Here is a 27,049-nt window from a genome sequence, read left to right as displayed (position 1 = left end):
GTTTTTGTGTGGCCATAAAATTGATACAGTTATTTCAAAAGAGCTGAAGGTCGGAGATGTTAGAGTTCTATGCCAAAATAAATGAGATGTAAACAGCAATGTTGACGTTAAAGGTAAGGATAAAATGTGGTTCTTGAGTTAAGAAGTGAAACTATGTGTTCATGTTAATGGGGAAGAGGCATAAATATGCCAAACTCGAGTGAAAAAAAAATGTAATGTGTTGGGGAACAACATAATGACATTTTTGACAATGGAATGGAATGGCACGAAGATGATGGCAGTGCGCCATTCCTTCGTGTTTACAGCAATGACGGTATTGTTCAAACGGAAGTTACACATGGGCTGTAAAGGGATTAGGAAAAGTTTCCGTATGGCGCCACCACTTTTTCATTCGATATGAAATAATATAGTATTTAATTTACCTCAATGAGATATCCCTTTCTGTAAATATGAGTGAAAAAGTGGTGGCGCCATACGGAAAGTTATCCAGGGATTAAAGTACCAAGTACCAAGTACATGTACTGTACTTGTATCTGGGATTTTAGTTAAAAGCCATTATTTAATATTACACTTGCAGTAACACACTTTCAGAACAGACAAAAAAACAAAAGTTCACAGATTTACAAGTAACTTTACACAGGGTTTACAGAAGGTAATGGTGAAAGACTTCTCTTGAAATATTATTCCATGAAATACTTTTTGAGAAAACATTAAAACAATTATCAATTCTCGACAGCGAGAGTTACGGATTTATAGTTTTTACACATCTGTCATGACACGACGAAACCAGTTGCGATAACGTAACCCCCCTACGCCGTCTCGGCAGGAAGGTTACGTTATCGCAACTAGACGAAACATGCAGAAACAAGGGTGGGTTTCCCGTCATTCTCCGATGACCCATTGAGCCTAAATGTTCACAGGTTTAATATTTTAATATAAGTTGTGATACACGAAGTTTGGGCCTTTGGACAATACTGTTTACCGAAAGTGTCCAATGGCTTTAATCAAGTAAATGAGGTTAAATTCTGCATCAGGCTCCACCTTTTTTACAAATTTTAGTTTTACTTTTTAACATGTTTAGGGTTATTAAAGATTTTTAAAAATAATTTTAGGCCAATTTTATTATATTTATAATATTAAACAATATTATATATAATGTTAAATAATATTATTGTTGATACTTTTTTTTGTCATTAATTATTATTTTATTATTTTTATAATTATTTCATTTTATTATAATTATAAATACTTAGATAACATAAACGTAAAATAAAATATTAACAAATCCCTTAATTTCTTAAAAAGTGGTGGGCGGATATGGAAATGTTTCCTCACAATCAAAACAAAACTACCTGTAAGTGTAATTGAATTACTAAATTAATAATATGTTTTTCTTGTCATGTCTCGTGCTAGTTAAAAGCTTGTAAGTCTAAAAGAGGAAACTGCATTATCAGTGACAGTATTAATTTTTTAATAAGGTTTATCACATTTCAGAATCGCAATGCGTTATGGGTGGGCAGATGGGTCATTTACTATTGCAGTGTACATTATACAATTGTTGCACGCTGTGACGGGGTCCATGCCGTTTTGTACACTGGAGGGGGAAAATGGAACCCGAGGCGAAGCTGTGGGTGCCATTTTCCCTCGAGGGTGTACAAAACCCATGGACCCCAGTCACAACATGCAACAATTGTTTTGTTAAACCTTTATATAATTGTTATTCCTCTTCTCGAAGTTATGTTGTCATCTTCAAACATTATTACGATGGACTATTCATTGTTTAATAAGCAGACGAACAAGAAACAATTCCCTTGAACCCGCGGTTGTTTCGTACACAGTGCTGGAAATCGACCAACGCCGGGAACGATCAAGGTGATGTACACCGGTGTACATCACTTTTCATGTTACCCGGCCAGTCGAGCCATGTATCATGCGTTTTTGATGCGCGTCACATGATTGGTTCTCGACCAATCAAACTTCACAGTTTGTTGCCGAGGTATAACAATGTATGTTGTCGTGCCGATTTGCGCACGCATGCCCTCTCTCAATATTTTGCTATTCGCGTTAAACCTTTCAAATTCAATGTTCAACCACTTCAAAGTTAATAAACAACACACAACGTTCTGCAGTCCGAAATTCGAAGACTAATAAACAAGTCAGGCCTACAAAGACAAAAGGTGACGACTAAAATGTTGAAAGTAGCGTTGAACATTTAAAAGGTAAACACTGAAACGGTTAAACCATTTGATAAAAGTACAACGTGACCAAATTTTGAATTCCTGATATTGTTTTTTAGTGATCGATTGATTGTAAAAAAATCAATAAGTTGTATTCAATCAAGTGACGTCAAAGTTTGGAACATTATACTGTAAGAGGGGATTGTTTGCAGTCCTAGCACCCCGAGTGATCTTTTTGAATTTTATCTTCAATTCAAGCCACGTGAACAAAATCCAAACAATAACCCTACCATAGAGTTATATATAAGAACTAGAGGGCGCACGAGTGATGCTTCGTGCACAAACGCCACAGGACCGCAAGATGACAAGCGTGTCATTCTGCACACGCGTTGAATATGAAATACACGTTTGAGTTTTTTTTTATTGAATGCTCACGCGGTGCTGTTTGTTCAACTTACAAAATGGCTGCACAAACACACGCTGTGAGATGCCAGTTTTGTCAACTTAGAAAATGGCCGCCTGCGCGCATGCCGGAGCGCGTATATAGGCCAGTGCGCCCTCTAGTTCGTATATATAACTCTATGAACCCTACCTAAACTTCCTGCTTATTTTCTATTTGCTCCCAGATCAGTTGATGTCATATCACCATAGTTATCCCAAGAGGCTGAATATTATGGGTTGTTCAATTGAACTTGCCGTGTTCTTTCCACTATTGCTAGCTGTAGTAGCAGCTACATCAAGTCGACAGTCGGGTAAGTTGCAAATCTCTTTATTTTAAAGGATTATTACAGAATTGGTTTTGCTAGCAAAAGAGTTGCTGGCAGTGTTTAGCACTTTATGTAATCCAATATATGTATGAACTGACAAACCGTAGAAGTTCGAGATCGATCGGCCATCTGGGTCACGAGAGAATAGTGAAAAACTTATTACAAATTTTGCAATGCGACGATGCCAATACAAAAATGAATAAATTGCTTACTGAGCGATAAACTCCAAATGCGAAATTAGGTAATATTTGATCTTATGACTTAGGATGAGTTAAGATCCATGTCCATAGACATTAGGAAGCTCCGAACCCATCCTGAATAATACTCTGATTGCAAAATGGCCGAGAGCGTGGCCAAGTGCGGATCAATCGTGGTTTGGTCGGGGTGGGATCTCCTTGGTCGGGAAGCTGCATGCTCTCCCCACGCTTATTTTGATCATGTTTAAAATAAGCGTAGCCGGGTCGTGGCAAACACTAAGCGGGGCGTAGTGGGAACGCAATTATCATACAAGCAGCGTGTAGTATCTCTGTGGTCGTAATAAAAACACAGCACCGTTGGCAACCAATTTCGAAGTAGAAAATTGCTTGGTCGTCAATTGTCTTGGTGTAATCAACAGTAATCGTAGTGGCATCGAGTCAGAAATACTCTTTACGTAGCAGCAGTAAAGTTGGGCGGAGTCTTCAATTCGCCAAATTGCTTGATTTTGACAGTGCTTAGTGAACGGGGTATAAGGACAGTTACTCATCCTATTACCTTTAGATAGAATAAACCCTATTGCTGCAGGTGCTTTAAAGACACTGGACACTATTGGTAATTGTCAAAGACCAGTCTTCTTACTTGGTGTACATGTATCTAATCAATGCATAAAATAACAAACCTGTGTAAATTTTTAGCTTAACCGGTTGTTGGAGTTGCGAGATAATAATGAAAGAAAAAACACCCTTGTCACACGGAGTTGTGCGCTTTCAGATGCTTGATTTCTAGACCTCAAATTCTAAACCTGAGGTCTCGAAATCAAATCCGTGGAAAATAACTTCTTACTCGAAAACTACGTCACTTCAGAGGGAGCCGTTTCTCACAATGTTTTATACTACCAACCTCTCTCCTTATTACTCGATACCAAGTAAGGTTTTATGCTATTAAATAATTATTTTGAGTAATTACCATTAGTGTCCACTGCCTGTATAACAACTATGATAACTGAGCAGTCAACTCATGCATGTCTATTCTCTGTGATGTACAGACTTGAGTGGTTTACTTTCACTATGGTTGAATAGAAGTCAGCAGAGCGTGTCACATCCTGTTTCCCATAGACATTGCACACAATTTCCATTATGAAGTCATTTTTGTATCCATCTTTTTTGTGTGTCCGTGGTCCCCATAAGGTACTGAAAAATTAGCTTTGTTTTGGTCTGTTCTTGACACGCATCATCAGCAACAAGGGCGTTTTTTCATTATTCTCTCACAACTTCTTTTAAAGCCATTGGACACTTTCGGTAAACAGTGTTGTCCAAGGCCCACACTTTGTGTACCACAACTTCTATATCAAATAACAAACCTGTGAAAATTTAGGCTCAATCGGTCATCGGAGTCGGGAGAAAACAACGGAAAAACCCACCCTTGTTTCCGCGCGTTTCGCCGTGTCATGGCATGTGTTTAAAATAAATCCGTAATTCTCGTTAACGAGAATTTATATTGTTTTGCTGTTTTCTCATAAAGTAAAGCATTTCATGGAATAATATTTCAAGAGAAGTCTTTCACCATTGCCTTCTGTAAACCCTGTTAGTTATTTTGTAAATCTGTGAACTTTTTTTTTTTTTTCTGAACCGAAAGGGTCCAATGGCTTTAAAGGATTTAGGTACTTTTTGTGACCCAAAACATAACGTCCACAGATTTACATTAAACTTACACCATTTGAAGATAATGATAGTAGAAAGCATACCTTAAAATAATAGTTGCTGAGGTATGTAGTTTCTGAGAAATGAGTAAAACAATATCATGAAAATACGTTTTTACATGTTAAAGTAATTTTGTCTCATGAACGCTGAGATAAAAATTATTTTCATGACATTGTTTTACTCAGTTCTCAAAAACTACAGCACCTCAGCAAGTAATATTTTTCAGGGAAGCTTTCTACTATCATTATCTTCAAACTGTGTAAGTATTTAATGTAAAGCTGGGGACATTGTATATTTTTTGTCCTACAAAAAGTACTGTACGTTTTCCTAACACAAAACACAATGTCCACAGATTTACATTAAACTTACACAGTTTGAAGATGATCATAGTAGAAAGCTTCCCTTGAAATTTTACTTAATGAGGTGCTGCAGTTTTTGAGAAATGAGTAAAACAAATAATTTCCATCTCAGTCTTAGCATGTAAAAACGTATATAATTTTAAAACCAGTTTTGTATGCTATGCTTATGGTATGATAGCATAACTGGTTAATGGGTTACATGATAAAATAATTTTGGTCTCTATGAGACAAAATTGTTTGTGTGGCTTGTCTTACCCATATCTCAAAAACTACAGAACCTTAGTTAGTATATAATTGAAGGGAAGTTTTCCACTATCATTATCTTCAAACCCTGTTAGTTTTTAATATAAATCTGTGGACATTTAGAAAAAGTACCCAACTCCTTTCATAGGATTTCCCCCCATGCACAAGCTAGTGTATCGAGCCAATAATGCATGATTTGTGTGTTGATATTAGTTTACGGCAACGTGTTAGCTAGCGAGCCGTGCACGCCGTGTTAGCACGGCCTGTTGGGCTGAAAACACGGGCAAAAATTTGATGCACGGCTTGGGTGAAGCCGTGCTGTCTAATAATTTCAGTGAAAATTACTGAACTTCTTTTACTATTTTGTTGTTGTTGAACAGTTTAAAAGTAAAATTAGATTTGGTTTTACCAGATGTCCTTCTTCTTTTTGAATCAAAATTTCAACGACGCAACCATAAAACAATCACTCGAAGTTGGGTGAGACAGACTTGGCGCTGCGCGCTCGTGTTTTTGTAGTGATTTTAGGTTGCACTCCCACTTTTTCAGTTTGCACTCCCACTTTTTCAGTTTGCACTCCCACTTTCCAAATTCCTGGCTAAGACACTGGTTTACGGATATCCCCCTACTTTTTTGTATACATTGTACACAATGCAGAATAATTACCAGAAATTAAATGTACATGTACATGTACATGTAGGCCCACAGTTTATGTTGCTATGGATCGATCAAACAGATTCAAAGATTAAAGATTGAAACAACAAAAATGTTTTCTAGTACTTCATGAATGTAGCCCTTTTTGTGCATTGAACTTGCATGGTGGTTTTCTGTTGATATTAAATTTGCGTTAATTTTGTGTGTGAAATTATAGAAAAAAAAATGCGTTACAAAATATAAATTATAAATTTTTTTTTAGGGCTAGTCTGTGATGGCCCAATGGCCAAAGGTAGGCAACATTAAACGCTTCATATCTGGCTCAGTTCTACATATTTTAAAAACTTCCTACTATTCGCATTATCAATTTTGGAAGTAAATTCATTATCACACACGGGCTTGCAGAACTTAGACAAATAAAGTGTGCATCCTCCCCCACTCCCGCGGTCGTCCAACCATGTTCATGAAGACTCTACATTTTGGGGGAAATGAGTTCATCATGACTGAATCGACCATGGATTCCTTCATTAATAAGGGAATCAATGTGTGGTGAAGAGGTTTTCAACTACACAACACAGTGGGTTAAACCCAACGAGGTGTGGTTCTGGATAATTTTACCGAGACGAAGTCGAGGTAAATTATAAAGAACCAGGCCTCGGCGGGTTTAAACCACTCGTTGAAAACCGATTCAACACACTTTGATTCCCATTCATAAATACCATTTCGGTCAAAAAACATCAACACTTTTTGGTCAAAGAGTAAAATAAATGCAAAAATAATAATTGTTCAATGATTCACCACAACACCACTCCAGCTATGAAATGGTAAGGACCTCGGGTAAACAACTCCTTATAAGGGAATGCTGTGCGCGTCGCGCGTATCGCGTGATGTGGCACAACTGTTTCATCCATTGCTCTCGACCAATAGGAATGAAGAAACTGTCCTATACAGGTGCAAGCTCGCGTGTCACACCTATCCTATGTTTCAACACTTTTTACTGGTCATAAACAAAGGTTTATACACACCCAAGTGATGCGCTCTCCACCAAAGGAATAGCGAAACTGTCTGAGGTATTAATGAAGGACATGTACCAGCTGCTGACCAGTGAAATAATATTTCGGCTTATAACGGTACAGGGCTCGAATTTGGGGAAAAAATCCACAAGACCGCAGGGCTTGTTGCTCAGAATTTTACTGGACCAGAAGATTTTTTACAAGACCAAAATTTTATTAGGAAAAAAAAAAAGTTAACACGATAGAACAGCAGGCCTTTTTCATCCCTTAGGAGGCTTTTTTTTTGCTGTGAAACCCAATCAATAAAGTTCCATATACCTACTTCACGTCATTCTCGCCGCCTCAACAAAAAAAATTCCGATTTGACAGGCAAATCACCAACAAAACACTGCAACGTGCAACATTCATAAAAAGATCGTCATAAAAAAAGATTGACCAAAAAATTTGACAGCAGTAGTCAGAAGCTCATCACTGTTGGTAGCCATACTAAGCAAGACGTTTGGCAACAAGACCTTACTTTTAATCTATGCAACATATATTGCAACCAGACCTTCTTAATGCAAATTCAACACTCCTTTGTAAGGTAACAGACTTTACACATGGTCAGTGGTAAACAAACATCGCTGTACTAAGGTGTGCCGCCGCGCCGGGTACCAACACATCACTCCCTCAACCCGCTCGCTCACTCCCCGGGTGCATAAACATAAATGGTTTGAGACTAGATGTACAAGGTGTGGGCATGAGTAAACTGAATGGAAAACTTGTATGCAGCCTGATGCACGTGAAAAAAGGACGGATTGACGTTGCCGCGCCGGGTACCAACACATCACTCCCTCAACCCGCTCGCTCACTCCCCGGGTGCATAAACATAAATGGTTTGAGACTAGATGTACAAGGTGTGGGCATGAGTAAACTGAATGGAAAACTTGTATGCAGCCTGATGCACGTGAAAAAAGGACGGATTGACGTTCCGCAAGCGTGCTCAGAACACTGATTTGACGACAAGTAAAACAAAAACTTTTATTCTAAATGAGATTGAAATACATTTTTTAATGAAAGATAATATATTTCATATAATTATTTGTAATAGTAACTCTATTAGTATGCATAAAAAAACCACAAGACCGCCGGACTTGTTCAGCATAAAGTTTACTGGACCGAAGCTAAAATCACTGGCCTCGGGCCTGCGGTCCAGCATAAAATTCGAGCCCTGGTTTATGATTTACTCCAAACCGGATGTCCGCTACCAGTACATCTTCATTATCTTTAGACTTGATGGTACTCAGGTTTTGTACACTGGCATTGAGCCGACTGACTACCCTTATAATAATAATAATAATAATAATAATAATAATAAAATGAAATAATAATAATATTGAATCTTTTATAGCGCGTGTTTCTACCAAACAAGGTACTCAAGGTGCTGAGTATCTTAATCTAACTTTCAGAAAGCTAGGTTATTGCAGTGATGAATTCTGAGACCTAATTATGTAGCACCTTATAAGGGTCTACATGGTGCTACGGCGCATACAGCAGCCGTAGCCAGGAACACCGGGGCAAACCCCATCTCTTGTGGATAAGTGCACTGGGTTCCTTTACATGTGTTACGCATTACGTGGGCAGGCAGGGAGGTTTAAATTGCGCCTTTGAGAGCACCGGTTAAGAGCAGCGAATTCAAACTCTGGTGTTTCTGATCAGCAGAGTGTGGGTTTGAATCAGAATGACTAATCTGTTACAAAATATTTAACTTGTTTTTATTAAAACTTGTTGCAGGACTAGCATACCAGCTTCCCCGCCCCCGGTTCATATTTGAGAAGTTTTAAAAATGCATATTGGACTTGAATAAGAAGAAATGTGCTGGTAGTGGCAGAGCTCAAATTTGGCGTAAAATTACAAAATTTTAAAATGTTTACTGGACCAGAATTTCCTTTCACAAACAGTGTGAAAAAAAATCAGAATTTTTTATGAATAGGGAAATAAAAGGGTAGTGACGAGTTCTTAATGGGCCGTTTAAAACCGGCAGGGCCTTTGCCATGTGATAAAGGCCTGAGCTGAAGGTGAGTGCTTTTATCGCACTGCCACCTTTCACACACAGCGCGGCCAACTCACTGACAGCGCCCTCATTGCCCCTAACAAGAAACGTCTTGCACCAAGACTAGCCCATAGTATCCCAAAACAACCGGTTATAAACAGAGTCCAGCTGGTCATATCAACCGTTTAAACACCCCCTCGTGACGTGCTCTCCACCAATAGGAATAGCGAAACTGGCTGAGGTATTTATAAATGGTTTATAAAAGAGTGGTAACCCAGTCTTAAAGGGAATGTATTATTCTTGGTTATCACTCTTAAAAATTAAATGAAACAAAACTTTTCGTAAGAAGCCAAACATGTGCGTAGTACAGCTTGCGACCTGCATGTAGTTGTTATTGTCATCAATGTTATATTCTTGTTTTATTTCTGCAGTTCGTCTTGCCGGCAGTCCCCCCAACACCACAGGTATTAATGAAGGACGTATTGAAGTATTAGATAATGGAGAATGGAAAGATGTATGCCACAGGAACTGGGATCAGAGGGATACAGGAGTGGTCTGTAGACAACTAGGTAGGTATGGTTAATAGTTTGGGTGATGGGTGCTGGGATAAATGGGTACTGGGTGCTGGGTGAGTTTAGAACGGAAGGTTGTATGCCACAGGAACTGGGATCAGAGGGATACAGGAGTGGTCTGTAGACAACTAGGTAGGTATGGTTAATAGTTTGGGTGATGGGTGCTGGGATAAATTGGTACTGGGTGCTGGGTGAGTTTAGAACGGAAGGTTGTATGCCACAGGAACTGGGATCAGAGGGATACAGGAGTGGTCTGTAGACAACTAGGTAGGTATGGTGAATAGTTTGAGTAATGGGTGCTGGGATAAATGGGTACTGGGTGCTGGGTGAGTTTAGAACGGAAGGTTGTATGCCACAGGAACTGGGATCACAGGGATACAGGAGTGGTCTGTAGACAACTAGGTAGGTATGGTTAATAGTTTGGGTGATGGGTGCTGGGATAAATGGGTACTGGGTGCTGGGTGAGTTTAGAACGGAAGGTTGTATGCCACAGGAACTGGGATCACAGGGATACAGGAGTGGTCTGTAGACAACTAGGTAGGTATGATTAATAGTTTGGGTGATGGGTGCTGGGATAAATGGGTACTGGGTGCTGGGTGAGTTTAGAACAGAAGGTTGTTTGCCACAGGAACTGGGATCACAGGGATACAGGAGTGGTCTGTAGACAACTAGGTAGGTATGGTTAATAGTTTGGGTGATGGGTGCTGGGATAAATGGGTACTGGGTGCTGGGTGGGTTTAGAACGGAAGGTTGTATGCCACAGGAACTGGGATCACTGGGATTAGTGGTTTGTAGACAATTAGGTACACATGTATGCATGGTTAATAGTTTGGGTACTGGGATAAATAGGTACTGGGTGCTTGGGAAAGTGGGTGCTAGGTGGGTTTAGAATGGAAGGATGTCATGCCAGTGGAAGTTTTGTTGACTTGTCAAATATGAAATCAAGAATAAAGAAATCATCACAATCACTATATAACAGAGGGTTTGTGTGTTTCTGATGTGTTCAATAGTTTTGTCAAACAAATTTAACTCCTAGATGACATTTTCTGTAAACTTTTTCAAACAACTAAGCACAGTGTAGCCCAAGTAAATATTTGAAGAATTGTTCTTGCTTTGCCAACATGAGTAACAACCTTCTTTAAACATCTTTTCAAACCTGTACATTTTGGAAAAAATATCAGCTGAAAAGGTTGTTTTTTATGATTAAAATAGAAAAGAAAAAAAATAAGGGGGTCGGGGGGGTGTTTTGAACGGTCGGGTGGGGACGATCAACAATTCTTTTTATGTTGCCTTATGACTGAACGATGGGCAGTGTTCTGATTCACCAGTCAATGTTTCCAATATCTTTACACTACAGGACTCCCTGGTGCTGCATTTGCGATGGTAGAAGCTTACTACGGTAGCGGAACTAACAACAGATCAATACAGAAATTTGACTGTAATGGAGGTAGGTGATACTGTTTATTTCTCCTTGTAGGAGTTTGTCGAGTTACTTCTCAGGTAGATCATATACCATTGAAATTGCACTTAAGGCAGTATGATGGCCTACTTGCGTAAAGAAAATGCCCCTGTACAATTATTATTCCTAGAGTATCACTGGCAAGTTATTCACAGCGTTCCCCCTTAACGGTGGTCTGCTTGTCAAATGGCAATTAAAACAGCCAAGGACCTTTCAAAATTCTATCCAACTTGTCCGGCTGACTAGTGGATTGCTTGCCACGACTGCTCTACACGTAAACCACTGATTGTTCAAATCACATAGGCCCTTTTTGAATGGGAATTCCAAAGTAGGAACCAGTGAACAAGCTGGCAGAAACAAGGAAAATGATAACAACTGGGGTCGATTTCACAAGGCGCTAAGATTGATCTACATATTTACTTGAAATTGACACTGGATCGCAAGGCCAAAAGCTGTGTTTTTAGCATCGGCCAGTATGACTGGACAAGTCCAGCAGCCGATTTCATGAAACGCTAGGATTGAGTTAAGAATGAGTAACTCGTCCTAACTTAGGATGGGTCCAATACGTCCTAACGTCCATGGACATGGAACTTAACTTGTCCTAAGTCCTAAGATTAACCCTAAGTTAGGAATAGCATGGTGAAATTGATGGAAACAGTCTTGTGGGATTTAATAATAACACCTCACTTCATCTTTACATGTATTTAAAAGAAATGCGAAAGCTTTCCTTAATTATAACCGTATTTGTACTTGTTTCTTTTCTCATAGATGAAGCCACTCTACAAGAATGCAAGTTTAAGGTAGCTGATAAAACTTGTAGAGACGGAGAAACGGCTGGAGCAAGCTGCTTCCGTAAGTCATCTTAAGATTATTAATATTTTTTAGTTGTTTTAAAATCTTATAACCAATCCTGTATGCTTCGTTTTTGAAAGAGCAAGGGCACCAAGGTATTTTTTTCTTGGTAAATCGAGGGCATCGACGCAATATGTGCGTAGTAGTATGCATCATCTCAACATACCCGAAAACAACTGTCATATCAACCGTTTAAACACCAATCGAAACAGCGAAACTGTCTGAGATATTTATGAATAGAGGTTATTTAAACTAACCTAGTTCATAGGCACCAGTGTCCTGTCGGTTCTCGGCCCGAGTGTGAGTTAACTTGACTTCCAATCTTTGTTTTCTTCTTTCTTGCCGTTACAGTGCCAGGTTATCTAGGATGTTACCTGGATAGGACAGTAGGGAGTGTCCTCAGTGATGCATCATTGACTAGCGATGACATGACCATTCGCAAGTGTCTTCAATTCTGCTATGATAAAGGCATGAGGTGAGTTGAATGAAGCGGTCTAGTATATCGGACATCGGGGCCCGATTTTCGTGGTTCTGCTTACCGCCTAAGTCTGGGCTTACAATCACCATTCTCTGCTTACTGTGCAAGCGCTGAATATCTTGGCTAGCTGTGTAAGCGAAAAATGCCTAGTAACCTTGGCCCAATTTCATAGAGCTGCTTAAGCACTAAATTTTATCTTTAAGAGCAAAAAACCCTTTGTAAAATCAGATTACCGGCCAAAGCCCCTTTCACACGAGAGCAATTTAGCAAGGGTCCCTTGCTAAATTGTAGCACGGTTGTGAGATTTTACAAAATGCACCTTGTGTGAAAGGACAATAATTTTTGGAGTGACCAGGGTCTCTTGTCAAAGCTTGTCCAACATTGCTACATTTTGTCGGTGGTCCGGACCTACAACAAAATCTTACACTAGCGGAAGTTTTGAACAAGGACGTGGGCTACATCATCGTGTGAAAGGAACCCTTGTTTATTGAGTAATTACCAACAGTGTCCAGTGCCTAAATAAAAGCATCGAATGTGTCCACTCTTTTTGTCTCAGATACGCCGGGTTAAGGGAAAACACCGGCTGCTACTGCGGGAGAAATGGAACGGATTACTCTTCCTGGGGTAAAGTAAGCGACACCAACTGTATGTTGCACTGCGGTGGCAACCAGGCTGAAGTTTGTGGTGGCAAGACAACATGGTTCTGGACATCCTCTATTTACGACAGTGAGTACGGTGTAGTTGATGTCACCCATAGAGCTGACGATTTTACCAGAGAAGTTTTTTGGTTTTCCTTTTACTTCTGTAACTAACCCTCGGGCCGGTTTCATAAATAGCTGAGATTGATTTTAACTGCAAATCAATCAAGTTGCTAAGTTAAGTGTGATGTCACAATACAAATTACTTTATAACGCATCTCTTGCTTGTTCTGTATTCTGGTTGGCTGAAACACGGTCACGTGGGATGAACTAATATAGTCGAGTGATCGTGCGCGCGTGCTTTGCGGGAACTAGTGTAGTACCCGAGCGGGCACTAGTCTTTGAAAATAGTGCCCGGTTACAGCGCCCTCTCTTGACTTGAACCGTGAACAGCAACTACAAAACTTCCTTTCTTTTCCAGATTTCATCTCTTATTTGACAATTAAGACCGAGCTGTGTTATAAAACACATATTGACTGGCATACTTCGGTAACTAGTGTATGTCTATTCCCCCTCGGGCCTGTGAGTGACCAGAAGAGGGGCCTATTTCCCTCGTAGGTCGCTCTTCTGGCCACTCAAAGTCCCTCCGGGGAATAGACGTACACTAGTTACCTCATTGCCAGTCAATATGTGTATAATGGTAATTGACAATTTGTCTTGCGATGGATTTATTGCATTTTGGAATTGGCCCCAGGTCCACTATTTTGTGCAACTGAATGGTTGACTCTACCAAATGAAGGACCGTGATAGTTCACAAAGTAAAACCGCATACCTTTGAGAAGTGTTTGTGTGAACCATTATTTCCTACTTTGAAAAATATCTTCTGAACCATATTATATCATGACAAACAGTTTTTGTGGTCCAAATCACCGAATCAAAAGGCACTGTTCACCATTTGCGATGGGCAATGGTCACCATGGTCCAGTGGTTAGACTGCAGGACTTGCAGTTACAAGGTTGTGGGTTCAAATCCTACACGCTAAACACTGAGAAAAAAAAAAAAAATAATAAAAATAATAATAAATAATTAAATAAACAATGTTAAATATTTTGCATGAAAATGATCTGGACTACCTTAAGAATTAAATAAATTTCAAATCAATGCATTTCAATATTTGATTAATCATGCTAAAAAGAACATACAAATAATTTTCTTGGTGTGACAAGTATTTATAAAAATTTATAAAAAATACGTAAAACCTCGTTCATCTCATTCACTTCATTTTTTTCCTCCCCCCGGCTTTCCTCAGTTGATCTTGCCCGCTGTGCCAAACCTAAAGATCCGTCTTATGGGTTTGTGAAGGATCGAGGAGCTCTGTGGTACGGTATCGAGACGACGTTTGGATGCTTAGATGGTTACAGGCTGGACAGGGAAGAAACGCTGACGTGTGTCTTGGGAAAGGAAAACAGCGAGTTGCTTCTGGAGGGTGATTACCCAACATGCTTGGGTAAGAGTTAATAATAACATTCGTATGGACTGTGAAAGGGGTAACCCTGTTTCAGCCCTAGGAGTAGGTGGCAACGGCCTCTGGAAAATATAATTGTAGCCCACACCTTGAAGTGGCCTTCAGGCCTTGTGTTTCAGGCGACTCCAATAAAAAACGGATTTTATATAGTGCTTCCGACATTATTACCCCCGGTCACTGGGCCTTAAATCATTCCTTAAACCATCTCAGCTCCCTGGGGAATATACAGCTTGTGCGCAATATATGCGCGTACTTGGCTAAACCAATCACAAGAACCATCTCTGCCCTCACAGGTACCCATTTACCCCTGGGTGGAGAGAAGCAATTATAGTTAAGTGTCTTGCTCAGGGACACAAGTGTTCTGACTGAGATTCAAACCCACACTCTGCCGAACAGAAGCATCAGAGCTTGAGTTGGGTGCTCTTATCCACTTAGCCACAACACCCCACAGAAATAAAACACAGCATTTGTAAGGCACCCACTTTCTCTGTATAAACATTCAAAGGCGCCGGTCCAGGTCAATAGAAGAAATCTCAGGTGTGTTCAAAGGCCATTATGGAAAGATGTGTTTTAAGGGAGTTGTGGAAGTGAGAAATGTCCTGTGTATCTCTTAGACTTTGAGGCAGAGAGTTCCAGAGGCTGGGGGGGGGGGCAAGATTAGAGAAGGCCCTATCACCATAAGAGGCAAGGCGTGTCTAGGGAACAATAAGCATGCTGTCTGATGACCTCACCTGGCCTGGTAAGTGTTTGTGGAAGTGTCGTGGCCGAGCGGTTAAGAGCACCGAATTCACACTCTGGTGTTTCTGATATATGACTGTATGTATAAGACTGTGAAGACATGGACTATCATTACCAAAAAGTGAACTTGTTGACCTCTCCTGTTTTGTACAATACAATACAATACAATACAATACAATACAATAACCTTTATTAGATCCCAAACAGGATAATTTGTTGCTCCATTTAGGCAAGAATCACACTTACATTCCTTTACAATGAATGATTTTGTTTCTTGCAGAAATTCCTGATCCATCGAGTCGGAATAAGTTGGATGAATCCAACCGAATCGAAGCTCATGCTGTTTTCCTTAAAGGTGCTACAGGGACATCAACAGCTGAAGAAGCCTCCTTTATGAGTAAGTCTAGTCAAGAAACAATGAAACAAATAGCGCCTTTAATATTAAACAAATAGTGAATTTTGATGAGTGCAATGGTGCGAATATGTTCATGAGTTGAAAGATGGAATGTTCTATTCAATGAGGCAGAGCCAAGTTGAATGGATCATATCATCTTTCAACGAATGACGCTATTTGCACTATTGCACGAATGAAAACATTCATTATTTCTTTTATATAACATCCAAGTAGATATATATTTGGTTTGCGGTAACACCATGTGTGTATCTACTTGCCAGGTAGAGTTGTTCTGAACTGCCTTGCTTGAACTGTCTTGCTTTATTTTACTGTCTTGCTTTATCTACTCCGCGGCAGTAGAATAAAGCAAGACAGTTCTCTAAGAACAACTCTACCTGGCAAGTAGATACACACATGGTGTTACTGCAAACCAAATATATATTGATACCTCACCATGCAGTGCCTCAAATCCTATATCCAAGTAGATCTTTGTCATTTTGATTGGAGGACACAACTTTCAAAATAAACAAAGCGTAGGCCTACAATTTCTAATTGTGAAATTACACCCGTTTCTTTTGGGTCGGCCTGTTTGACAATGTGCGTTCTGTACAGCTATTTTGAGTTACGCAGTTGCTGAATGCTATGTACCTTGTAGTAACACTGCTGCTGCTCAGCGTGCAATAGCACTTTTCGGATGGAATGAAAAATGCACGCTGAGTGACGTAGCGTGCAATAGTACTTTTATTTGCTAACACATGACGGACAATCCTCCAATCAAATAGCAAGGATCTGCTTGGGTGTTAATATATATCATTTTGTTGGTCAGTGCAAAAATGTTGCTTCTGCTGAAAGCACTTGCATTAGGCACCAGTTCGATTTTGTCAAAACATTGTTTTGTGGTTTTTCTTTTTAAGGTTTTTTGTCTCATGACATTTGGGAAAACAATCAAACAAAAGTTGACTTTTATTGTGTTGTACTCTTTCAGGTTTGATGTCTTTAGAATTCATTGTTTTGTTTTACAGATCTCCTACAGATCTCCTACATGTACCTGTTGCATAATATTTACATTTTCTCTTGCCTTTGGAATGTTATGTATATTTTCCATTGCTGTTTGAATATATTTTCTGGTGCCTTTTTAATATTAAGTATAGATTTTCCATTGCCTTTTGATTATTATGTTTATTTTCTATTGGGTTTTGAATGTTATGTATATTTTTCCATTGCCTTTTGAATATTATGAATATATTCTCTTGCATTTTGAATATTATGTATATATATATATTTTGTTTGTTTGATGGTCCAGCAATCCACCCTTTCATACTAAACATCCTTTGTCCTCGCCACTTTACTCCTATTGGTTCATAGCCACCAATATTGTTTCTGAAATAGAAACTTTGATTGGCTGTTATTTTCCCGCTTCTTTCTGGATCCTTCCCTTAACCCCTCTCCCTTCTCTTTTTCTATAAATGGATATGTATTTGTCTGTACTTGTTTTATGCCTCTGAAGAAGGTCCGGTTTGGATCGAAAGCTAAGGCCATCTACCCTATTCATTATATATATATTTTGTTTGATATAATATATTTTTTATTTCCTTTCATGATATTTTCTATTGCCTTTTGAATACTATTTATTCTTTCTCTCTTGCCTTTTGTATATTAATATATGTTTTTTTCCCCTGTAATTTAAATGCACTTCTCTGTTTAGAAGATGGATTGAAATGACAGTACTTTTGAATTTTGTATATTTTTATATGAATTTTTCATACTTTTAAAAAGACATTTTTGTGTTCACTATTTTTAATTCAATGCGTTCATAATCTCTCCTTTTTACTGTAATATCTTTGTCAACTTGACTTGCAAAAAGTCTTTGAACGATTGTCAATTTTGTTTTACCCCATACACCATTGTGTATTAGTTAAAGGGAAGGTACATGTTTGGTAATTGTCAAAGACCAGTCTTCTCAATTGGTGTATCCCATCATAACCATAAAATAATAAGCCTGTGAAAATATGGGCTCAATTGGTCATCGAAGTTGCGAGAAAATGATGAAAGAAAAAACACCCTCGTTGGACGAGTGTGTGTGCTTTCAGATAAGAATAAAAGACTTCTAGCTAGAAGTCTTTTATTATTGTAGCTAGAAGTCTTTTATTATTTGAGCGAGAAACTACCTCTTTCTCAAAAACTATGTTACTTCAGAGGGAGTTGTTTCTCACAATGTTTTATACTATCAACAGCTCTCCAATGCCTGTTAGTGTTACCAAGTCAGTTTATAAGTTATTTGAGTAATTACCAAACGTTTACTTTTCCTTTAAGCACTGTTTACTCAGTACTTTCCATGAGTAGGCATGTTAAAGGCAGTGGACACTATTGGTAATTACTCAAAATAATTATTAGCATAAAACCTTTCTTGGTGACGAGTAATGGGGAGAGGTTGGTGGTATAAAACATTGTGAGAAACAGCTTCCTCTGAAGTGCCATAGTTTTGGAGAAAGAAGTAATTTTCCACAAATTTGATTTCGAGACCTATCGAAATCAACCATCTAAACGAACACAACTTCGTGAGACAAGGGTGTTTTCTTCTTTTATTATTATCTCGCAACTTTGATAACCAATTGAGCTCAAATTTTCACAGGTTTGTTTTTTTATGCATATGTTGAGATACACCAACTGTGAAGGCTAGTCTTTGACAATTACCAATAGTGTCCACTGCCTTTAAGCCGAGTTCTGTTGAAAAAGCTTACAGGCAAATACTTCAGTAAACAGTGCTGAATACATATCTGTAAAAGGGTAGAAAGAAAAGATGCAAAACTTACATAATATTAAAACTATTGTCCCGTTTTTTTTTTAATTGTACAGAAAATTTACTTGAATTGAATTGAATTGAATTGAATTGAATTGGAATTATTACTGGTCGTTTTTTTTAAAACAATGTTTTCGCTGTTGATTTTTTCGTTCACTTTAGGAATAATCATGGGGATTGTGGTCGGATTATGCGTCTGCCTTGTGATTTTTGTTTCCATTGTCGTCATCTATAAAAAAGAAAGGTAACATAACTCAAACCAAGCTTTCTGCTTCTTCTCACCCAAACATTACTGAGATGTTGAATAAAGAGCCATTCCAACAGCTTTATTCCACGTACTGCATCTCTTTGGACCTCCTTGCCTTGTGCATGTTTCCCTCCATCCTACAATCTAGACTGTATTAAGAGGAATTTCAATTCCCACCTTCAGCTCTCCTGAGTTCATTTACATCTGATATATCTTCTTCTTGTAGCCCTTTAAAGGGTGTATGTACTTTTTGTAGGACAAAAAACACAATGTCCACAGATTTACACTAAACTTACACAGTTTGAAGATAATGATGGTAGAAAGCTTCCCAGAAAATATTACTTACTGAGGTGCTGTAGTTTTTGGGAAATGAGTAAAATAATGTCATGAAAATAATTTTCGTCTCATGAGACGAAAATTATTTTAATCATTTACAAACGTATTTTCATGACATTGTTTTACTCATTTCTCAAAAACTACAGCACCTCAGTAAGTAATATTTGAAGGGAAGCTTTCCACTATCATTATCTTCAAACCCTGTACGTTTAATGTAAATCTATGGACATTTTGAAAAAGTACCCAAATCCTTTTTGAGACACTGGACACTATTGGTAATTGTCAAAGACCAGTCTTCTCCCGTGGTGTACCCATACACCGATGTGTTCCATCACTTTATACTCACTACTTTCCCGAGTCATTGTGGAAAAAAAATATCTCAGGCATATTACTTGAGTTGGGATTCGAACCAACGACCTTGCAATTCTAGAGCAGTGTCTTACCAACTAGACTTAGACTACAGAGATAGGGCTTTTTGAGGTATGGCGACCATAACAAGAGTGTACCGTTTGGTTTGGGTGTATACACACAAATTTACCCAAACCTCAGAGTGCTTATTGCAATGTGTCTGCCATATCTCAACAAGGCTTATTGCCCGGTAGCTAGAGGCAGTTGGAACCCTACAGTGCTAAAACACATCAGTGTGTGGGTACAACCCAACATTAATAGTTTTTTATTCCCAATGCAAATTTAACAAACAATCCAATTACATGTAGGTAGCGCCAAATTTAAATCTACTTTTTTTTTCCAGTCAGCCTCGTCATTAATCCTTTGCTGTTTTGTTCATCTTTCTTTCTTTGCTTGTTCTTGTTTTATTCATTGTTTAGCACTTTGATCTGTGTTAAAGGCACTGTATAAATACCTATGTTATTATAACATCTTTTATACATGACTCTCTTTTTCCTTTAGGACTTTTCACCTAAAAATCCCAGCAGAAAATGCATTTCATGTCCTCTAACCTTTTCTTGCTCATTGCTCTTGCATTTTCATTGCCATTTTCCATGTATGTACTTGTCCAAAAATGTAACGGTATTTTGCATCATTTTTGTTGCACAGCATTTTTCCCTTTTACCAGATTGAATTGTATAGCTTGATGTATTTTTTATTGATCTAGTTTTAGCTTTTTTTCACAATTTTATTTGTTGTGGTTAAATGTTTTTCTTAAAGTCACCTGGAAATATAATTTTTTTTTCTTTCAAACATAAGAGTATATGCTTACGAACAATAAACAATTTTTTTAGTAATTGTTTGTCACGATTTATATGTTTAAAAAATATATAAAGTTGTTTGGGGGGCTGACTCCGCCTACCCCTTTTGTGACGTCAATCGAGGCAGACTTTGCCTGCAATGCGTAAAGTAAACACACGTGCAAAGTACATGTACGTCCAAGTCGTAAGTTGGTACGTTTCAAAAAGTGTTTTTCTGCATTCAGCAGCAATACACCTGGTCGGCATTGCCGGAAAAAAACAAAAAAAATCTTTTTTTGAAACGTACAAACTCACGACTTGGTCCGTATATGTACTTTGCAATTGTGTTTACTCTACGCATTACAGACAAAGTCTGCCTCGATTGACGTCACGAGCAGTGCCCTCTCGGGTTGGGGTCTACTCTTAAATTTGTAAATAACATAAGAACTGATTTTTTAAAAACTTAGTTAACTGTTTATTCACATTCCACTCATCAAAACACATATTAGTGTCAAAAGCTTTATTTTGAAAAAATACCACTTCCAGGTGACTTTAATGTAAAGCGCCTGGGAGCGTTTCTAAAATGGATTGGGCGCTACATATGTACATGTAAATGGATTGTACAACTATGATAATTATTATTATAACCATATTTTGGGATTGTATTTAACTGCAAGTTTTGTGATAAACACACTAGTTGTATCAATTTACTAACACAGATGAATTTTTATGCCAATCCTTTTATGTATTCATTATAACCCATTTGTAGTTAATTTTATTGTTAAATGTTCTGTTACCCTTTTTATAGAGATGTTTTGAATTTGTAATTAATACCTTAATTGTTAAATTTTCCGTTACACTTTTCTAGGGATACATATTTTGAATTTTTTTGTAGTAGCATGTTAGGCCTATTGTTAAATAGGGATTTTTTGAATTTTCTGAATTTTTTGAATTTTTTTCTAACGGCATATTAGACATATACCTTAAATTGTTCACCTCACCTTTGCAATAACTAATTTCATTTCTCCTGCTCTTTTTAAAGTAGCATTTGGCACTTTTTCTAATAGCATATAGGCCTATACCTTAAATTGTTAAATTTTCCGTTACCACTTTTATAGGGGTATTTTGGATTTGTTCTAATATTATATAGGCCTATACCTTAAATTGTTCATCTGAGCTTTTCAATAACTAATTTTATTTTTCCTGCTCTTTTTAAATAGCATAAAAAAAAATTGACTCTTTTTCTAATAGCATATAGGCCTATACCTTAAATTGTTAAATTTTTCATTACCACTTTTATTGGGGTATTTTAGATTTTTTCTAATAATATGTAGGCCCACACCTTAAATTGTTCACCTGAGCTTTTCAATAACTAATTTTATTTCTCCTGGGGTGGATTTCATCTCGAGAACTTAGGACTAGCCATACGTTTTATATCTCCTAGGACTAGTCCTAACTCTTTGTGAAATCGGCCCCTGCTCTTTTTTCCCAACTCACCTCTCTTGGTTTTTTTGTTTTGTTCAGGAAAATAAAGGGCTCTCCAAAGATCAAGCAGCAAGAGGAAGGAAACGACAATGCGACTGGGTACCACTTAGCCAATGGTACATCGTCAGCAGCTGATACTAAGCTTTAAGGGTTGTGGGGTGTAAAGGATTTGGTGAGAAATAAACAGAGGCTTTCACCTCACTGAGGTATTTTTAAAACCCCTCTAATGTCCATATTACATGAAAGCTACATTAAAGGCACTGGACACTATTGGTAATTACTCAGAATAATTATTAGCGTAAAACCATACTTGGTAACGAGTAATGGGGAGAGGTTGGTAGTATAAAACAATGTGAGAAACGGCTCCCTCTGAAGTGACATAGTTTTCAAGAAAGAAGTCATTTTCCATGAATTTGATTTCGATACCTCAGAATTAGATTTTCTCGAAATCAAGCATCTGAAAGCACACAACTTCGTGTGACAAGGGTGTTTTTTCTTTCATTATTATCTCGCAACTTTGACGACCGATTGAGCTCAAATTTTCACAGGTTTGTTATTTTATGCATGAGTTGAGATACAACCAAGTAAGAAGATTGGTCTTTGACATTTACCAATAGTGTCCAGTGTCTTTAATGGAAGCAGTGAATCTCAGCTGCCTTGGGTAGTTAGTATCCAAATACTGACTGGCTTTAATTTGTGGAATGGGAGGAATATTATTGCAAGGTAAAATTTGGACTGTTTCATTTCACGAGGCGAAGCAGCGGCGCGGCGACGCTGTTCTGCTCAAAAACATTGGGAACAAGGATGATCCTAACTGTTGAATGGGAAAGGCTATTCCCCATGGGCGAATAGGTCTTTTTGATCGCCGGTGCGGATGGGAGTAATAGTGAATGTCATGTGAAGTAAGTTCCACCAATCAAATGACAAGGATCTATATGTCAGTTATATAAAAACCATTATATAACACCCAAGCAGATCCTTGCCATTTGATTGGAGGATTGTCCGTCACGTGATAGCAAATAAAAGTACCAATACACGCTGAGTCACTCACCGTGCTTTTTCGTTCCATCCGAAAAGTACCATTGCACGCTGCCAGCGTGCAATGGTACTTTTCGGATGGAACGAAAAAGCTGAGTAAAAACATCACTGCGTGCGCGTGTCTTTGGTAACGCAGCAGTGTTACTGCAAGGCATATTAGTAACATTACTAGCATTCGGCTTCTACAATTAAAAATTGTAGGCCTACGCTTTGTTTGTTTTGAAAGTTGTATCTTTCAATCAAAATGACAAAGATCTACTTGGATGTTATATAAAACAAATAATGAATGTTTTTCATTCGTGCAATGGTGCGAAAATGTTCATTCGTTGAAAGCTGGAATGTTCCATTCAACTCGGCTCCGCCTCGTTGAATAGAACATTTTATATAACACCCAAGCAGATCCTTGCCATTTGATTGGAGGATTGTCCGTCACGTGATAGCAAATAAAAGTACCATTGCACGCTGAGTCACTCGCCGTGCTTTTTCGTTCCATCCGAAAAGTACCATTGCACGCTGGCAGCGTGCAATGGTACTTTTCGGATGGAACGAAAAAGCTGAGTAAAAACATCACTGCGTGCGCGTGTCTTTGGTAACGCAGCAGGTGTTACTGCAAGAAAGCATAGTAAAATTACTAGCATTCGGCTTCTACAGTTGAAATTGTTTGTTTTGGAAGTTGTTTCTTTCAATCAAAATGACAAAGTTCTACTTGGATGTTATATAAAACAAATAATGAATGTTTTTCATTCGTGCAATGGTGCGAATATGTTCATTCGTTGAAAGCTGGAATGTTCCATTCAACTCGGCTCCGCCTCGTTGAATAGAACATTCCATCTTTCAACTCATGAACATATTCGCACCATTGCACTCATAAACATTCATTATGTGTATAATAATGTATACCCAATATGAGTCTCTTGAAATCGATTGCCGATTATTTATGAATATTTAAGTAGATTGATTGCAATTGTAGTAGTTTATTCCTCTGTAGTTCTTTTTTTGAAGAACTGCTTTCTATTGTGAAGTAGTTTTAGAGATTTGTTGATTTTAAATGTGAACCTTGCCATAGAATGATTGAATCTAGCAATCCACTATGCCACGGATATTTTATTGTGGATTTAGTTGATAATTTCTTGAAGATTTAAGAAAATGTAAAATACATCTTGCAGTTTTAATACCTCAAAGAATGACTTGTTAATGATCAACCAATTTAAAGCGTCAAAAGTTAACAAACTACATCTTGCAGTTTGATCTCAAAGAATGACCAGAAAATGTCAACAAGTTCAAGCATTGATAACTTTTAGTGGAATTTGTTGATAACTTGTTGAATGTCAAAAGTTAACAAACTACATCTTGCAGTTTGATCTCAAAGAATGGCTAGAAAAACCACAAACAATCCAGGCATTGTTTGTGGATTCTGTGGATAACTGGTTGAAGTGTCAAAAGATGTCTAACTACAAATTGCTGTTTTCGTGCATTTAGTTGATAACTTGTTGACATGTCAGAAATGTCCAAACTGTGCCATTTTTTACTTCGAGAATAACTTTTAGACATTCAATATCTAAATACATGGACAACTAGAATTTTCTTGTGGATGTAGTTGTTGACACGTTTTGTGCGTGGTTCAGCAGTTGACTAACTTGTGGCTTAAATTAAGAAAATCACGTGGGAATCTTATACAGACACAGATTGGGTTAATACTTTTATTGGTACCTTGCTACTTCTTAAGTAAAAGAAGTAAATCTTGCAGCTTTGCCAATTTCTTTTTTTCACGTGATATAGGCCCTGTTGGCTGATCACACATGTGCAGATACATGCTAACATTTAACTTAATTTTAGTAGTTTGCACGGCAAATTTATAAATCTATTTAACAGGAGCAAAGCTATGCAGGAATAGTTTATGATTATAACACTTTTATATAATAAATACATTTGTATTATTGATAGACATATAAATATATTTCCTTAAACTGACTTTGTGATATTTGAATGATTAGCAATTTCCGAGGGGTAGCAGGTTTCATTTTAAATGTTGCACTAGTACTACAGACCATGGACCAGTTTCACAAGGCTAGTAAGCAGAACATACTGGATACTGCTTAGCAAATTTGTGTGCTATGCAAAATATGTATGGGGCATTAGTCAGTGTTAACTTCATGGATTTTTTGCTGATTGAGTTTCTGCTAAGCAAATGTTCAATAATAATAATAAATAATAATAGTGGCTTCTTACATACATGTAGTGCGCATATCCGTCACTCAGTGACGCTCAAGGCGCTTTAACATACAGTATTTCCTGCAAGGTTTGGGACTATGTTTGAATTATGAAACGTAATCCTTAAAGACACTGGACACTATTGGTAATTGTCAAAGACTAGCCTTCACAGTTGGTGTATCTCAACATATGCATAAAATGACAAACCTGTAAAAATTTGAGCTCAATCGATCTTCGAAGTTGCGAGATAATAATGAAAGAAAAAACACCCTTGTCACACAAAGTTGTGCGCGTTTAGATGGTTGATTTCGAGACCTCAAATTCTCAATCTGAGGTCTCGAAATCAAATTCGTGGAAAATTACTTCTTTCTCAAAAACTATGGCACTTCAGAGGGAGCCGTTTCTCACAATGTTTTATACTATCAACCTCTCCCCATTACTCGTAATCAAGAAAGGTTTTATGCTAATAATTACATTGAGTAATTACCAATAGTGTCCACTGCCTTTAAGCACCATGTAATGGTTTATAAGGTGCTGTGGCGCAATATGCTGCCAATCAAACCAGGAACCACCTTTTTTGGCTAGGAAACAGAACAACACACTTTAAGAACGGGTCAATTTAAAAAAAAAATTGTGCTGTCTGTTAAATAAGTCTTCAATGACTTTCTTGTCCCACTGCTTACATACATACTGGGTTACATAATGCCTTATGTTGCCTTTAATAGTAATATAATGATAACTACACGGTACATGTGTAACAGATGTTAAATTTGCATAGGGGATACAGAATATTAATTTTGGTTTTTTACACCAATGTGTGTTCACATTGGGTGCGCTTGTTTAGCTTCCCTGGGTCGACCCCGGTTTTGCCCCGGTACGTTCAAGTAGCTTTGACGTCATTCCAGGGGCTCACCCTGGTCAGGTCCTTCCCACAAAAAAGCACAGAATCGCGCTTACGGAAGCAAGGAATTCTGTGTTTACGGCAAGCGTATTTTACAGGTTAGCGGTGAATTTTTGCTTCTGCCCGTGCGTACTCCGCTTTTCTAGGCAATCTACGCGTTACTATAGGTATTCTACGCCTACAAGGCTAGCGCAGAAACTCGGCGCTTGCACGTAAGCAGAGAATTGTGATTGTAAGCGCAGAATTCGGCGGTATGCAGAGCCATGAAACTGGGCCCAGATGACTTAAAGCCATTATACACTTTCGGTAAACAGTATTGTCCAAGCCCCACACTTCTTGTATCACAACTTCTATGTAAAATAACAAACCTGTAAAAATTTAGGCTCAATCTGTCATCGGAGTCGTGAAAAAATAACGGGGAAACCTACTTTTGTTTCCGCGCGTTTCGCCGTATCATGTCATGTGTTTGAAATCAATCCGTAATTCTCGCTATCGAGAATTGATATTATTTTAATGTTTTCTCAAAAAGTAAAGCATTTCATGGAACAATATTTCAAGAGAAGTCTTTCACCATTACCTTCTGTAAACCCTGTAAATTATTTGTAAATCTGTGATTTTTTTTTTTTTTTCCTTTACCGAAAGTGTATAATGGCTTCAATCACAAGCACTTGAATTTTATGCTCCAAACCACTCGGCCATGACGCCCTTTTTATTTAAGTTAATTTTTTCCTCAATAAGGGTAATTTGAAATGAAACAATATACATAACAAGAAGAAAAATAGATAAAAAGAGTAGATTTTCAATTTATTTTTTAAACCACTCGGCCATATGGTAAATTTGCACTGTTTTTACCCATACACCTTATATCGTTGCGGGAGCTGCTGCCAAAACATAGGATTCGAACTGCCTCTAGCTACCGTGCAACCTCGGTAGTCTAGTTGGTAAGACACTGCTCTAGAATTGCAAGGGCTGGGGTTCGAATCCCACCCGAGTAACATGCCTGTGATATTTGTTCACAGGACTCTGGAAAGTACCGAGTATACAGTGC

General features: G+C 38.0%; 1 protein-coding gene across 1 annotated transcript; it reads left to right on the top strand.

Annotated features, from left to right (window-relative positions):
- On the top strand, positions 1 to 22,173 carry LOC117305695. Its single transcript, XM_033790561.1, has 11 exons — positions 1 to 113; positions 2,804 to 2,929; positions 9,572 to 9,709; positions 11,070 to 11,159; positions 11,940 to 12,023; positions 12,375 to 12,498; positions 13,058 to 13,227; positions 14,449 to 14,646; positions 15,683 to 15,799; positions 18,759 to 18,840; positions 21,891 to 22,173. The coding sequence occupies exons 2-11, from the start codon at positions 2,812 to 2,814 to the stop codon at positions 21,997 to 21,999; spliced, it is 1,230 nt and encodes a 409-aa protein (XP_033646452.1). The 5' UTR covers positions 1 to 113; positions 2,804 to 2,811; the 3' UTR covers positions 22,000 to 22,173.
- The last annotated feature ends 4,876 nt before the right edge of the window (positions 22,174 to 27,049 follow it).

Source organism: Asterias rubens, unplaced genomic scaffold, assembly GCF_902459465.1.
Source record: "Asterias rubens unplaced genomic scaffold, eAstRub1.3, whole genome shotgun sequence".
NCBI classification, from domain to species: Eukaryota; Metazoa; Echinodermata; class Asteroidea; order Forcipulatida; family Asteriidae; genus Asterias; species Asterias rubens.
Note: the sequence above shows the minus strand (reverse complement) of the source record. Positions and strands in the feature narration are given on the sequence as shown.

Excerpts from the sequence above, each read along its gene's own strand:
- LOC117305695 (XM_033790561.1), top strand. The coding sequence starts at position 2,812 with ATGTCATATCACCATAGTTATCCCAAGAGGCTGAATATTATGGGTTGT. Across the intron at positions 12,024-12,374 it reads GGCTGGAGCAAGCTGCTTCC|TGCCAGGTTATCTAGGATGT; the intron begins GTAAGTCATCTT and ends TTGCCGTTACAG. Across the intron at positions 14,647-15,682 it reads TGATTACCCAACATGCTTGG|AAATTCCTGATCCATCGAGT; the intron begins GTAAGAGTTAAT and ends TGTTTCTTGCAG.